Consider the following 16,560-nt stretch of genomic DNA (forward strand, 5'->3'; position numbering starts at 1 on the left):
AAATACATATCTTAATTAAATAATAAATTAAAGTTATTTATATATATTTTTGCATAGAAATTTGAAATATTCATATATTTATAATCACATTCATGTTTTATTTATATTATATCAATGTCTAAAAATAATAATTGATTTCCTGTCGTTATCCTGAACTTCGTGACATAAAATCTTGTTCGCTTGTCATCTAATAATATTTCTTATCAATTCCAATAAGCGTGACAAAGACGAGTTCGCATCGACGTCACGTACTCGATATCTCTAAATTATCAATACTCATTAAGTTATTATCGAGTAAAAGAGCGCGGGAAGAAAATCGGCTTCCATAAGAACGCGGCCATCTTTTGCTTATCAGATAAACGATTTTGCAGCGCGTTCACAACCACGTTTCACGCGTGTGCCGTTGCGAAATTCGAGGTCGACGATGACGAGCATGATTGTGCCAGCGAGAATTGCAACAAAGAACTTTACCAAATGTGCTCATTATCTGACATTTCAGCCGAGTTCAAACACCTGAGATAAGCCGCTGTAAAATACTTTTTTTTGCTCCGATGTAATGGTTTGAGATAGAACACAGAACTTCGAGATCGGTGACTATTGGTGACTTCGCAGCTGCAACTGCAAAGATACGAATCTCTGTCGTATCGATTACATCAGTAATTATCAATAAAATTCTTTACCAAAAAGTTTTAAAATAAGTATACTGCAAGCACATTGACGCGTGGGTAAGAAAGACTATAATAAATCTCCAAGTTATCGTTAAAAAATGATGCGTTGACTACAGATTTGTTAAATCCTCTTCATAAATAAATATCTGTTCACCGATAAAAATCTTTATAAATAAAAATAAATGTATTCATTTTGCACGTGCCATTCAGATATACTTATATAACGTAACAATTTTTAGAACAAGATAACGATTGCTCTGTCTGAGCTTCAATGAAGGTTGAAAAAAATTTGTCATTCAAATAATTTCCAATAATAGCGGACTTCTTGTAAAGTATCTATAGTATATTCAAAGCGAAAAATAAGTACGCGAATCGGAATAATTGTTCGAGTAAACCCAAAATCACATCGTGAGATGTATTACCTACGGCTCTATTCTTGGACAAGACTGTGTTGATTAGCGGTTAAATATAAGTTCAATTTATTAGCGCCTTATAAAGTCGACATATGGGAACATATAGTGCAGTTTCGTCATAAATGCGGTGAAACCATCAATAAACATGATGACATCGCTATCATTTTTTTAACGCGGCTTTTAAAATATCGCAAACCAAATTGCACCGGCAGTAGTCAGATGATTTCGCATCGAAGGCAAACAGAGAAATTTCAGAATCATATGATATCTGAAAAAATAGTTGTATGTATTTATGCGATAAGTGATGAGAAAATGTAAAATTACACATCATAAATTATATTATTATTCTCAAAAATAAATGGAATTTACATTAATTAATACCTAATTTGCCATTTATTTAAGTTTGCAATAAAAACGCCAAAATATTTGAAATCGAAACTTTATCGTAAGTGGCGGGATAATTTTTCATCAAATTTTTCATATAAACAAAGAATTGTTTTGATTAAAGTATTAAAAAAGCAATGACAGAGAGACTCTCTCGCTCTACATAAAGTTTATATTATCACATACAAAATCAATCAAACTATGAAATTAATTTAAGATCGATAATAAATCGTACTATCGATGCACGATACTACGCAGTACGCGCGCGAATTTTTTCATACAATTTTTTATATACAAATCGAGTTATCAGCAATTCTATCAAGAATGTTTTCCAATGCAAAATACTTAGCTAATAAAAGATATATGACATTCAACACTGCTGCTAAAAATAAACTTCCTACCTTGTACAATGTTTATTTTCCGTCAGGATAAAATTACGAACAAATCAGGATAAACTACAATAAATACGACATTATATATTCATTGGATTCCTCGTCGGTTAACGATCAAACTTTTTCTTCTTTAGAATATATTAATGTAAGAATGTAGTAAAAATTTGACTATTATGTACAATATATCTTTTTCAAATTTAAATAAATATGCTGTACAGAATATATTTAATATCTTTTCTCGAAGTTTTATAGAATAAATAAAGTTTATATATCAAATGTCCTAAATATTTTACAAAAGAAATTTTTTTTTTTTTAATTTTATATTATATCTGTTATACATGCGCAGACCAGAATATTGCGGTGATATTTTAGAATCTATTTCAATAAAATTGAGATCCACGTGGATGAATTATAAATACCGATTAAATTTCACGAAAGTTTACGAAGATTGATATTAGCTTACGACGCAAAGAATTTAGCCGCTTGGGAAGCGGCACATGTCAATCACGTGAATGCATTTTACTGCTCGTAAAGCGCCATTCAGGTTGTGACCCCTAATGGAGAGAAGGTTAGATACTTGCCCACTTCCTTCGTTTAAGGAAATTGCTTATTCTCGCGCATGTATGTATATGTGTTAGAATAAGTGTACGTGAAGTATGTATACATGTTTTCGTGTTATTTCTATTACGTAGAAGAGAGTCCACGCTAAAATAGGTCGCCTTAAGAAAGAATTGTTTGAAGTCTACCGACAGAATTACAGCTTGTGAATGATCTGTTAATTAACAATTTCAAGTACTTTAAAAATCAATGTAATCTACCCTGCATTTAATATATTATTTACAATCATTTTAAAAAAAGGAGAGTATTATTTAATTATTCGTTATTGATGTATATTCTCGATAAGCATAAAAAAAGCTTGTTAAAGAATTCCGTGACGTACAAGAAAAATTAAAAATTATAATGAGTAATGTTAAATACAACTATGGTGAATGACAAATTATCTTCTGAAAACTTACGTTGTCGCTTATCGTTGTTACGTTGAAACGATTTACGTTTCAAACGGTTTACAGAGGCCGCATAAATTGAATTTACGTAGGACCTTACATAGGAGACCTCGAGAAGAGGTCTTTATTATTCACCTCGTCACGTACGTAGCGAGACAAAGGTGAATTTATCACGGTCCACTCGCGGCGACCATCCCGGAAGAATAACCCGGAACGAAGGCAAAATGAATGAGATAAACAATTGGTTCGTATGAATAAAGATGTATACAAACGGAAAATAAGGCAGAAGCGATTCTGTCTCGAAGTAAAATCGCGAAGTAACAGCATAACGTGATTGGAGCGTTAAATAAAAATTTAATAGAGCAAGAAGTGGAAAAGTGTGTTCACATTAGTAGATGTCTCGAGAGAGCGTCTCGGCGGCTCGTTTTTGTTCGATATATGCACGATGCATATAAAATGCGAGAAAGGAGAAAGAAAAAGAAAAAAAGAGAGAAAGCATTTTGTATTTTCTACGACATATCGTATTTCTCTGGAACAAAATTGTTGCCATTAAAAACGTCAAAGAAAGTACACATTTCTTATTTTCTGTGATCAAAATACGATAAATAAAATTATCTACACAAAATTAATGGATATTTTTTTTAATTATTTCTAGACGTAAATATAAACATTACATTTATCATTTCTGGATAAACCGAAACTCTTATCAAACAAATAAAATTTGTCAAGAGCTGAAAGAGTCAAGTACAATCTGAGAATTCTTTTTGCATTCATTTTGCCGACCGTGAGGCAAAGAGATGTAATTTAAATGACGTAAAATGATATGAGTTTAACGATAGCGTGAAGCAAAGCTGGAGAATTATTATTATATTTGATAATAAAATCTCTGTTGTAAACTGGTGAGGTTATTACACAATTTTCTACGTAAATATTATGCCATGCCACCGACACTCCCCCGACAACGCAGACGCACATGCAAATGAACGTCCGATATCGAAAACAATTTAAATATCAGCAATAAACGAGATGAAAAGAAGTTTTGATAGGGTTATCAGACCTCCCTGTGAGTCGCTGAATGTTTTCACCAAACTTATCTCCCTCAGTACGCACAAGACGCAGAGATCATTATTGACACTACACTATCTCAAAATCGCATGATCAGCTCCGTTTCAATCATATGATGAGACAAACAATTAAAAAAAGAATGTAATTTAAATTAAATCAAATTATTATTAAAGCTTTTGCAAGTTTCCTCCTCTCTTGACCATATGTTTATATTTCTTTTTCCTTATTTAACCGCGCAATTTTATTTTATGTTACCGCTATAATAAAGACGTTTTTTATGTTCTGTAGTACTATCTTGTGTGTTACTTTTTATATATTTTTTGTTTCTTCCACTTTAGGAATTTTATATTTTCTTAGTGAGATAAGCAAATGCAAAGCATATATTGATAATATATTTACACACATATCAATGAAATCGGATACAGTATTGTAACGGCGATGATCGTCATGGCATTCATCGTATTAAAGTGCGAACTTGAGCTTGCACCTACTTAAGGCCTCCTACCGTCGCGCTCATCTTATTAAGTGGATCACACCGATAACGAGTTTGACATACTCGGACAAAACAATTCCTGGGAGGTATATTAGATTTGATTCATACTGTTGTCTCATGCTCTAACCATGCTCGCCACCGCATATTGTCTAATGCAGAGTTTCTCGAATCAATAATATGTTACTGGGAATAGACGATCATCGTCACCGAAAAAGAATCTAATACAATTCCCAATAAATATATATTATTTATTAGATTATTATAATAAAAAATAAAATGCGCCGAGAGAAAGAGATTTCGCACAACGATTTCTTTCGATAATTGAATTCGATTAGTTGAATATATATTTTATAAAAAAGTTTTGTGAACTTTGTTAGAATATATTTTTCTTTTCACATTCAGAAAATAAAATTCTTCCGATAAAAGGGGCAACGGGAAAGTAAGAAATATTGTTTCTCAATATTATATTAATATCGCGCTAAGTATTACATAATTATCGTCCGTTCCTAGCGCTTGCATAACGCGAGGTCATGCAAAATTACAATCGACATCGTGTATTACGCATCCAGCAGAAACGCGATCGAATTATTATCGACAAACACGATTCGATGGAAGCTTTGCGATATCACATATTGTAGTGTAGGCGATGATCGTCCATATAAATAATAATAGTAAGCCGGACTCATGTCGAATGTCGCGCTAACGCCGCAAAAGTGCATCCGCGATGACTCGAATAAATATTCATATTTCGCTGCGTGGCTGTTAATAAATAACCAGCCACGCGCGTGCAACATTTAATATGGGGTAAACAATGAAAAATGGTCATATTTTTGTCCTTTATTTATTTCGATAGATGCAACTTTTGCGTACATTCGACATTCGATTATGACAAATATGGTATATATTACAATATGTTTGCCCACGTTTACTTCAACTTCAATTTTTTTTTAACGCGGTCAAACTCTGAATTGCAGTCTATCACCGGATCACTCGGGTATCGGTCGTCGTCCACGAAAAAAAAATGATTCGCGTTTAGACGCTGCACTTTGGATTATTACAGCAGCGCGTGAACAAGAACGAGAAGTCTGTATTGCTGTGTGATAAATTTATACCGCATCTCGAGGTCTTTCGTCAGTCACATGATCGATAACGTGCGAATCGTTGACACTTAAATGCGCGTATTTTTCTGACTCGGAATAATATAATCTACTTTATAATAAAAATTAATTTTTAGCATTACAAAAAAAATTTAAAGAGTAATTATATGTAGAAAATAAAATCCAATTATGCGGTGCCATTTTCACTTTTTTGATCTTGATTAAAATAAAATTATTATCAATTATCATTCATATTCATATAATTATTATTCATTCAACCAAATGTTAAGCAATTTAATATCTCCGAATCTTTTTACAATATAAAACGAGAAGAACCAAAATTTCATTGATTATATTATATAAAAAATCGGATGTTAATATCGCAGAGATAAATCGAAAGAAAGCACACGAACTTGCGAGACATTTCTGAGATGTATATAGAATGATACATGGAAATTTATTATAATACCATTATTATTGACGTCAAGTGGAAATAGAAAAAGGTTATCAGCTGTATAGGGGGTCCTCGATAAACTTTCTGTTTCCGCGGAAAGTTTCACACGCGACACAAGCATCCGTTTATTTATAATTGCACTTTTCTAAATCTTTTTTTTTCTCTTTTTCTTTTTCACGGATGTGTTTCATTATATTTATTTCATTTAAAATCCTCAAAAAGAGAAAAAAAGTACAAAGTTCTTTAGACAGCTCGTAGAGTATCACATTAGAACTACAAACTCTCGTGAGTGGATTTCACGTGTGTTACCAAACTAACGTACACGAGAGAATCACGTGTGCAACGAAAACCACTCGGAGCACACATGTATACATAATTTAATCTCTCTTGAACTTGAACTTGTTCGCTTTTTATCAGGATGTTCTTTTCTTTTTTTCAGTAATTCTTTTTCTTTTCCATTAATCAGTAATTAAATGTGGCAAGAAATGATGCTATGGTAATAAAAATCGACACCTTTAAATAACAAAAAAAAGCATTATGCAAATAAGTGACAAAACATGCGTTATAAAAGAACGAACTAACTCAAAAAAGTCGGCATAAATTAACTTTGCGTGATTTTTTTTTCTTTCTCTTTTCCACATTAAAAAACTATATCAAAACAGATTGTTATGGAAACTTATCCTTTGAGAAAGAAATTACGTTTACAATTTTTGAAAAAAACAACAATTGATATAAAATTTTTTGTTTCATAAGATATGCAATAAAAAAAAAAAATTAATGACTACTTTTTGTAAGAGCTATTATTTTTCTTCTTATTTAATTAGATAAGAGAAAAGCTTCTTGATTGCCATCTAACGGATGAGCAGTGACCACGTGTAACCAAAATACAGTTGATATGCTAGATAACTGCTATACGTCATGCAATTTTAAATCATAAACAAAACATTAATTTATTAATTTTAACAATTGACGTTTTTATCTAAAAATTGATATATCAAGTAAAGTATGTAAAATATAAAATGTAATATTATATATATCCAAGGAAAAATTAATTATAATAATTTTAAAATATTATGTTCCTTGAGAAATACATAATATCACTAATGAGACATACAATTATACGGTATATTATAATTATACATAACGTGTTAATTATATTAACACGTTATTTTCTTGTATAATGAACTCGTCAATTTGGAGGAATTGTAAGAGCAAAACGCGATGAACCTGCAGGAAACCAAATGATACCCCTCGGAAGGGAGCGTCTGCTGTATACCCTCCCTTTTCCTCTCTACCTTAATAAAGGATACTCTTTATCTACACGATTAGTACACGTGAGAGACGTATATTTAACACCACCACCGGCGTCGGCTCCGCCACACGTCGAGTTCCCGGGAAGAAAGGCGATAGCCGCCGTGGATCCAATTTTGTCTGTAGATCGAGTTTCGTGCCCTTCGCGTGCGCGCGCGCGCGTGTCTGTGTAGATTCATGTTAGTATAATATAATAATAGAGTCGCGAGGCGAGACGCACACATAGATAAGGAACGTCGCGTCGTGTCTCACGACCAATCCTTCCGAGAAGATCCTCGTTTTCGTCTGACCGCTGATTCATCCACGCGAGAATATCGCGGATTAATAGTAGCAAGAATATACGAAAAATAGACAGATTGAATGGAATCAACAATGGAAATTGATTCCACGAAATTGTAATCCGCGATCTTCGTGAGAAATGTGAGTCTTCATTTAAAAATATTACAATTGTTTAAATTCTTTCCTTTTCCTTACGTTGAATCTTTCCTTTTCTTTACATTGAATTTTATATTATCTTTCTATAATATAAAATATTTAAAAATAATCATATAAAATATTTAAAAAATTAAATATGATTTTTTCTTCTAATTTAATCTAAATTAACAAAATCTTTAATTTCTTTTTAATTAGATCAGATATATCATAATAATAATCGATGATTTATTTTTTCCTAAAGAGATATATTATTTACGCTCTAAGCACCGCATCTGGATTCCAATTGGCCTTTCTTTTTGTTTATATTTTAATTTATTTTTTTGTCACCGAGTTCATGTATTCTTGTCTAAATAATCAAGCGATACTAAAATCTCTAAAAGACGTCGTAAACACGTTTTAAAGATGTGTCGTTCTTTTTAGGCGTATTCTACACGCTTTTTTTAGATTTTTGCGTTTTTTGTAAACGCTCTTTTTCAAAAGACTTTGTATCTAGTCGTAATCGAGATTAGTACAAAACAAATGTCTATGAGAAAAACTTAAAAAAAAATTTTACTTTGCAAATCTAGCAGTTCCGTCGTTGTTTCACCGTTAATTCATTCATCGCAGTGAAATGAAAATCAAAAGATTAAAGTACGGACGATTGGCATAAACAAGTGCTGAACGTTTCTTTTCTTTATTCATCAGAAATGCCAAAGATCCGTGAGAACGCAGGCGAATTTTTGCTTTGTACATATTAAAATTTACGCGCGTCGCAACGTTGAACCGTGATAGCGCATGCATCGATCACGCGTGACTGAAATGTCACGGCGCATAGTGGCATAAATATACATATATATACATACATACATACATACATACATATATATGTATTTAAAAAATTAAATAATTGATTAATTTAATAATGAATTAATTTAATAATTTGATTTTTTCTTCTAGTTTAATCCAATTCAACAAAATCTTTAATTCCGCAGATATAAAGTACTTAATTTCACAGAGATAACTTTCTGTATATATGTGTGCGTGTGTTGCAAATTAATATGCGTTAATATAAACGTTTCTTGCCTTCGGGACTGCACCGCAAAAAATGAATAAACAGTATTGCAAAAGCTTTTATCTTTCCCTCAAAATTAAATCCTTATTTCCTGGATTACATAGTTTAATTGATCTCCCTTGCAATTCCTTCATCTTGATACAGTAACGACATTTTATATATCTTATGGACGATTAGATAAGTAATCTTTGCAATTTCTTCTAGAATAAAATGCAACGATGTAACTAAATGTAACGGACCTTATATTAGAGAATAAAACAACACTAACATGTAATAATCTTTTTTTGTTAAAAAAGTATTTAATTATTCAATTATTGCATATAAAATAAAAGTAAAAAATATATAAAAAGGTTTGAAACTCATTTTTTATTTAGAAAATTAGGCATTCGTGAGTTTATAGATTAAAAAAAAAAATTGCTGTATATGTATAAAAAGAATTCTTATAATTTATCTAATACCCGTTGTAAAAAAATTTTCATAATCACGTTAGCATGGAATGAATAAAAAAAACTATCACAATAAGAGAAAAATAAGAGACCGTATTACATATGTTATATTATAATATTGCAATACGAAATAACGGTACTTTTAGTTCGACATCCCGTAAGTACGGCATTGAATACGGCATCAGTTTAACCTTCAAACAAAAGCGTCTAAAAATACGTACAACTCAAAGTCGCACGTTGTAGTTTATATAAAAACATGTATTATTTTTTTGATCTTTTTATTATTAATGAATCTAACAAATGAGAAAAATAGAAATACTAATGTTTCAATTGGAAGTATACTCCCAGATAGCACAAGTCCCTAAAAGACAACTTGAAAACGTCTTATTGTTTTTTAGACATTTTTAAAATGTCTTTTGGTTTGGCTGTCTGGGACTTGTTTAAATTTTATTATATTTTATTCTCTCCTATACATACTAAGAAATAGAGGAAAGAGAGAGAATAAATTGATGATTGATTTTTTCCTGCTCTAAGCCATTTACGGAAAATATAAATTGTCACTTAGAATAATAGCATGATCGCGCAAAGCTTAATACTTCGAAGATATAATCAATAATAATATTAATATTGCCCACACACACAAATTCTAGCATCAAAATGTTTAATAATTCCTTCCATTGCAATTTCAAACGATTCAAGCAGATTTTGAACTAAAATAGATAAGTCAAAACACCTCTGGCGATTAAAAAACATCAAGATGTGCCTACCTTTAATGTCGAATTTTTCCGCGAAACGACGCGCATCACGAAGAACGTTTCGTATCACGGGAGGCGAAGGTGCAAAGTCTGGATCGTCCGCGTCGAAGGATACATTTTCCTCGAATTCTGTCATTGTTGTCATCTCTGTCATGCTTCGGCCAGTATTATGACGAAGAACACGCCTAAAGAAAGAGTCTAAAACGTCAAAGATAAAACAAACCGTCTCGTTAAAATATCATTTATTATGACACCGTAAAAACACAGGACCATTACGAAACTTTATTACAACAGTGTATTCATTCTAGTTATAAAATGATATATGTGTTTGTCATTACATAACTGTCTCATCTAAAACGATTTATTCTCTCAAATATTCAAGAAAGATACGTTCGAGACATCGCGCCATATCGTTCGGTCACGATAAACCTTTCGCTGCAATTCAAGTCATTGGGCAAGTTTTAGGCTAAAGCCGATACTAAAGTCGCGTGATTACTTTGCGCGATCACGCAAAGAAATAGCGATAATCGTTACCTGTATCGACGATAATCACGCCGGCATTCCGTCACCGTCGCGGCATTCAATATCACGACTTTACGGAAGTTTTAGAGAGCCGCTATACGTTCCTCCGTAATCTTTTTTCCCCCCGATGTCCGCCCGCGACGCGAAGCGGCGGCTGACTGACACCTGACGCGTGTTATCGCGCGGGAAAATCGCCACTCACAGACAGACGGACGATGCGGAGCCAACGTCAGGCTGCTTTCTCAGGCACGTTTCTCCGATTTCAGACGATCTATAATTTTCGCGACGGACAATTTAAGCTTATTTCCGAATCTTTTAAAATTCACATTTCGGAAAAATAATAATGATTCAGAATTACGTTTTTCGGTATATATATATATATAACCGGATGCACTGTGATCAAATCGGCCCATTCAGCGATCTTATATAAGCCATATCTGTATTGCAATGACACCGTGTTGCCGATATCGCCAAACTTGCGATCCTCCATCAGTAGGAACTTGTGCCGCTTTGCTAGCTCCTTTAGCTGAAGAATAAAATTCTCGTTAAAATTTTCTATGATATCCACGTGAGTTTTCAGCACAGCGATGTGAGGCCCAACTATGTTTGCTAATTCTAAAATCGCGTCCGTCTTTTTCAGATCGGCCGCCAGACAGAGATTGGTTTGCTTAGACTCCATTAGTTCCAGCAATTTCGAGGCCAATAGATTTTTTGCTAATTTTGCGCGTTTACAGTATGGCAGCTTCAATCTGTTATCTGGTACAGCTATACTGCCTATAAGCAAAAAACGGCAAATAATTATGTGATAAATTATATATAAGCCATATATATCAATCTCTGTCAAAATAATTTACCTTGAATAGAAACGGTCGATGCCTGATTCTTTGTCAGATAATTGTCAACGTCCTTGACAACTTCCAGCGTGATCTTTCCAGCCTCAAGAAGATACTGCATGAGCTGCGTGATTGTGTATAAACTCTTGACCTTGATTCCATGATTCTCAAGATTCTTTCTGCCACCTTGCTCTCTATCGATTACCATATATGCTTCTGTTACATTCAGATGTTCCTTCTTCAAAGCATCAACAGTTTCCAAAATACTGCTACCGCTCGTGATGACATCCTCGATGATCACACAATTATCACCAGGCAAAAACACACCCTCAATCAGCTTCTTTGTGCCATACGATTTTGTTTCCTTTCTCTTCATTAACATTGGAATCCCGTTGTCAACTGAGATCAGGGTGGCTAATGGCAACGCTGTGTACGGAACTCCGCAAATTTGAGATACTTTTGTAACATCATCCGGAAGAGTCCACAGAGCTTTCGCCAAATTAGACTACAATAAAAAAATTAATTAGTATATATCGCTTATATATCTTGTACAAATTTATCACGATTCTCTCGTATATGTTACACATTAATATATATACCATTAGTTTCGGGTATGAAATTATCACCCGCAGGTCGAAATATACCGGCGTTCTTAAGCCGAGTTTCATCTTAAAATCTCCGAATTTCAGAGCCTGGACATCGTACAATTCTATGGCCAACTTTTTCAGCAATTCTTCCATTTTACTGTGTAATAGCCTTCCTGGCTATTAAGCGGTTATTTGAATTAACCGCAGATAGTTAAGGATGCGTAGAAGGTCGGAAGATGCCGGGAAAAAGGCTAACGGAAAGGATTGTTCTTGAGAATGATGTTCACCAGAAAATGCTCCGTGGCTGATGAATGACTTCAAATATAAATATATTCTACCAAATGCACAAATGGATACAAATCTCTTCGTGTCTAGTCTACGAACAGTCGTGTATTCGCGAACAAAAACGACTTTATAGAAAACGCTTAGCTACCGCTTAACGACTCGAAGGCCAAACACCGAATAGCGTCCGCACGCGGTCCTCACTTATCTTAAGGTGCCATTACATGGCAGCATCGAGCATCGATCGTTTGCGCAGAAATCATTGCGCAGGAATATTTGCAGCAGGAGCAGAGAGAAATCTGGGAGAGATCACGCTGCCGTTTTTCTAGCTGATATAGTAGCGCCAACCGCGCCAACTGGATATATTTTAAAGCCGGCGAAACTACATGGCCAAATTCACTTTTTGGTGCCACGGTAAAACAGCCTGTTGGTGCATGTCCGTGCTAGATCCGTTATGTAAAGAAGAAAAAGGAGGGAACAATGGCTAGATCCTAGATCCATTTTTAAAAAGTCGAGAGCACATTATCTATATTTATATTATATTGCTAATGTTCTTTCCGATGATTGCAATGCTTCAGACACCAACTGGCGTATAAGCAAATTCTCTATAGTAGCCTAAACAGCTACATAGAATTTTTTATTCTCTTATAGTTGGAAAAATTAATTTATATAAATCAAGATTATATAAAAATTTACCTTTGGAAATATTTATGAAAAAAATGAAAAATAATGATATAGCAAGAAAAAAAAAATCATTACAAAAAATCCAATCAAAAAGGATTACGTGTTTTAATATTATGAATCACATATTTTATTAAATATATAATTTACTATATATACTTATTACTTTAGTAGATTTTATTATACACACATGCAGTATTATTATTTACTAATACATATATATATATATATATTTTGTTATTTTTTAATTCTGCAAATTGCATATACAAAAATCGTTATTTTATTAAAAATGGTAAATATACAAATATGATATTTCTAAAAATATGCTTAAGAAAATTTAAAAAAAATTGCATTTAATAATAAAAAAATAATACATTTTATATAACAAGATTATATAATTGTTATATATAGGTTTTGTCCAATCGTCATACTAAAATTTTAATCATCTTCATCTTCGACTGTTTTTAAACTACCAAATACTTGTGATGGTATAGTTCGTTTTTCAATTGGTACATCTGAAAATAAATAAACATTATTAAAAAGTGATTTTGTGTGTGTGTTTGTGTCTGTGTACATGTGCCTGTGTGTATAATATATAACATTTTTTATTTTCTCCACATTAAATTTCGATGACAGATTTATATTTATTAGTTTAGAGTTGATATTTTCTTAATAAAGATTGTCAATATAACAACAGCTTTTCAAGATCAATGAAGATAGAATGTAATTGAACTTTAAAAGATAACAATCTTATTCTTCATCGATCATTTAAATTTAAAAGAACTTCTGATTATTATAAAATCATTTTAATTATAAAAGTGTTTAAGTGTTTAATGTTTAAAGATAAACATTTAAAAAATGCTTGCGACAAATGATAAGTTCTCCTGACATATTTATGAAAAATGTCATAAAAAGTTAATATAATGGAAATTTAATTCTGTGTATATAATCTCACTAATGTTGAAAGAAACAGGAAAAAAAAGAGCTTATATATATAAATAAAAAACATTTAAATTTTGAAACTATTTATAAATTTATCAATCTACCTTCTTCTATTTCTTCATCGTTTTCATTTTCGTCATCTATATCGATATCAATCTCATCTGGATTATTTACAGAAGATTCTGGTTTACCATCTTTCTCTGTCACACCACGTACAAACTTAATACCTTTTCTCATATCAGCAGCATTGTCTGCAAATTAAGATTTGTTAAGATATCTTTTAAAAAACAAAGAAAATAGAATACTAATTTCTAATTACCTGTGATTTTACTATCTAACAAGCGCATAGCATCCATTGGAACATCTAATATTTGGTTAGATGCATTATTCAACATTTGTGCAGACATCATGTTTACTTGAGTATTATACATAGCTTGCACACTACGCTTAATTCGAAGCATTTCACGCATTGTATCCTCATTTCCATGCCTAACTTCAAATTCTTTCCAAATTTGCCAGAAGTTTGATGTGACCTATATAGTATTTTAATTCAATGTATGAGAAAAGAGTTATATATACAAAGTATCTCAGTTTAATCTCGCGTAGAGACACGCGATTATTTCCGAAATCACTAGTTATTCAAAAAAATGTTTCAGAAATTTGCTCTATCAAGGTTGTCATATCCCAAACAGAATAAGTTGCAGCTGAAGTTTTTGAATAACTAGTAATTTGAAAATAATTGCCTGTTAAATTAAAATAAATACACTGTATGTGTAACGCTGTCTTTTCCACTACGATATATTATAAATACATATAATACAGCATACCCTTGGATCACATATTTGACTACAATGTGCGTATATCGCTCTCGCTCTGTCTACTTCTCCTAATTTGGTCTCCATTTCTGCGAATCGTAAACACATTTCTCTAGTATTCTCATCATTTAAGACTTCTATAGCCTTTTCGTATATCTGTCGAGTTTTCGGCACTCCATATATGTCTGCAGCTTTCTTTATATATATATTGAACATCTGCAAATTGAAAAATTAATTTTTAAATTTGGAAATCAATATATACACAAAAGATTAATAAAAGACTGCAAAATATATAAGTATACTGCATCTATACATATCTATAAGTATAAATCTTTTTACATAAGAATTGTTTCAAGATTATGCATAAACTATTAGCATATATATATATATAAATATTACATCTTCTAAATCTGCATACATAGACCATACTTTTAAAGATTTGTATAATCTCATTTGCACTGTTTCTGTTTCATCATGATATGCCACTTTTCTAGCTGGCATTGTAGTAGCACGATGCATGAGTTTCAAAGCTTCTTTACAATTTCTGTATAACGATAATACATAGAGGACTTTTATTTCAATTTAATTATTCTATGATTTAACAAGCAATTTTTCATAACATTTAGCTATTTGTATATTGATTGCAAAACAAACATGATATTTAAATGAGTAAACAAAACTTACCCATGTTTGATTTCTATTTCTGCCCATTCACACCACACGGAAGCAAGATCATCTAGTATATATACTAATTATAATAATATATAACATATATATATTCATTTATAAAATTCGTATGTTTTTTACCTTATGTGGTTGCCCTTCATAAAGCTTAATTCTTTTGTGCCATTCTGCTACATTATGTGGATTTTGTCGTAATAATACAGAATTGAGTAACAATAATCTCCTTTCCATAAGATGTTCCAATCATGCTAGTCTCAATTCTAATTTTATATCATCTAAAACAAAAAGATATAGTTAATAATCAAATTTATAATAAATATGTGAACTTATGTATTGTATAAGTTATTAGCAAATTGAATTAATATACATATTATTTACCTTCTTCAGTGGGATTTTTTGCTGCTTCTTCTATAAGTTTTTTAAGACTAAGTTCTCCAAATTGTGCATAAGCATAAAAAACTTGAGTAAAATCTCTGACTGTAGTAACAGTTTGTATAGCTTCTTCATAAATATCTCTTGCCTGAATAATATTAAATACACATTTGATAAATAATAATTCGTAAAGAGAATATAAAAGACCACTTCAAACATAGTAATATGCTAGTGAATTCCATAAAGGTCCCAATTGATCTGTATAACGTCTTAATCCACCTCTAATAATAGCATCTACATTTAGGGACTTTATTTTAGCAGGATTTTTTGATATTAAATCACATAATTCATTCCATAATTGATGATTAGATTTTCCGTGTTTTGATACAAAATCATCTTGATTGACAATCTGTGCAAGTTTTATAGCACCCTCATCAAGTCTACCAACTGATATTAGATATATTCTTCTGTATCTTCTGGTGCCAACTATACATATATACAAAATACATATACATATATATAAATTTATATAAAACAGATAAAATAAAATATATACATAATAAAACTTTTGCCAAAAACAAAGTTTTCTCAACTCTTAATGTGTATATTTATATTAATCAAAAACATGACAAATATATAATAGTATTAATTATAATATAAATTGTTACAAATATTAGTATTATTAAATATATTAGTGTTCTTACCTTTAAATATCTTCTAAAGACCCTGACAGCAGTCTCATAAACATTATGTTTCTTTAAGAAATTAATATATAATGGCCATATACGATGATGCTGAGTGATGGGAAGTGCTCTAAGAGAACGATCAAATACCTGACGTGTTCGTGTTATATAACATTGTTCAGTCATTAGTG

At 31.7% G+C, this 16,560-nt stretch overlaps 2 protein-coding genes and 1 pseudogene across 2 annotated transcripts in view; all 3 read right to left on the bottom strand.

The window, feature by feature from the left end:
• The window catches only part of LOC115240166 (protein pinocchio), a 41,320-nt gene extending 30,672 nt beyond the window's left edge, over positions 1-10,648 (bottom strand). Inside the window, exons 1-2 of the mRNA XM_029815141.1 lie at positions 10,503-10,648; positions 9,981-10,166 (exon numbers count right to left, since the gene is read on the bottom strand). Coding sequence (XP_029671001.1) covers positions 9,981-10,122 — 142 coding nt within the window. The 5' untranslated portion in view covers positions 10,123-10,166; positions 10,503-10,648. The remainder of the gene's footprint in view (positions 1-9,980; positions 10,167-10,502) is intronic.
• Positions 10,649-10,752: 104 nt separating this feature from the next.
• On the bottom strand, positions 10,753-12,428 carry LOC115240160 (uridine 5'-monophosphate synthase-like). Its single transcript, XM_029815135.1, has 4 exons — positions 11,923-12,428; positions 11,345-11,828; positions 10,876-11,264; positions 10,753-10,761 (listed from the first exon to the last, which is right to left on the bottom strand). The coding sequence occupies exons 1-4, from the start codon at positions 12,061-12,063 to the stop codon at positions 10,753-10,755; spliced, it is 1,023 nt and encodes a 340-aa protein (XP_029670995.1). The 5' UTR covers positions 12,064-12,428.
• A 779-nt stretch (positions 12,429-13,207) lies between these two features.
• LOC115240161 overlaps positions 13,208-16,560 on the bottom strand; it is a 7,070-nt pseudogene continuing 3,717 nt past the window's right edge.

The sequence above is a fragment of the Formica exsecta genome, unplaced genomic scaffold (assembly GCF_003651465.1).
Source record: "Formica exsecta isolate Colony F162 unplaced genomic scaffold, ASM365146v1 scaffold419, whole genome shotgun sequence".
NCBI lineage: Eukaryota > Metazoa > Arthropoda > Insecta > Hymenoptera > Formicidae > Formica > Formica exsecta.

What these genes read in the sequence shown, in the direction of transcription:
- LOC115240160 (XM_029815135.1), bottom strand. Translation starts at nt 12,063, where the DNA reads ATGGAAGAATTGCTGAAAAAGTTGGCCATAGAATTGTACGATGTCCAG. An exon ending in TTTCATACCCGAAACTAATG is followed by an intron (nt 11,829 to 11,922) that starts GTATATATATTA and finishes TTTTTATTGTAG; the next exon opens with TCTAATTTGGCGAAAGCTCT. An exon ending in ATCGACCGTTTCTATTCAAG is followed by an intron (nt 11,265 to 11,344) that starts GTAAATTATTTT and finishes TTTTGCTTATAG; the next exon opens with GCAGTATAGCTGTACCAGAT.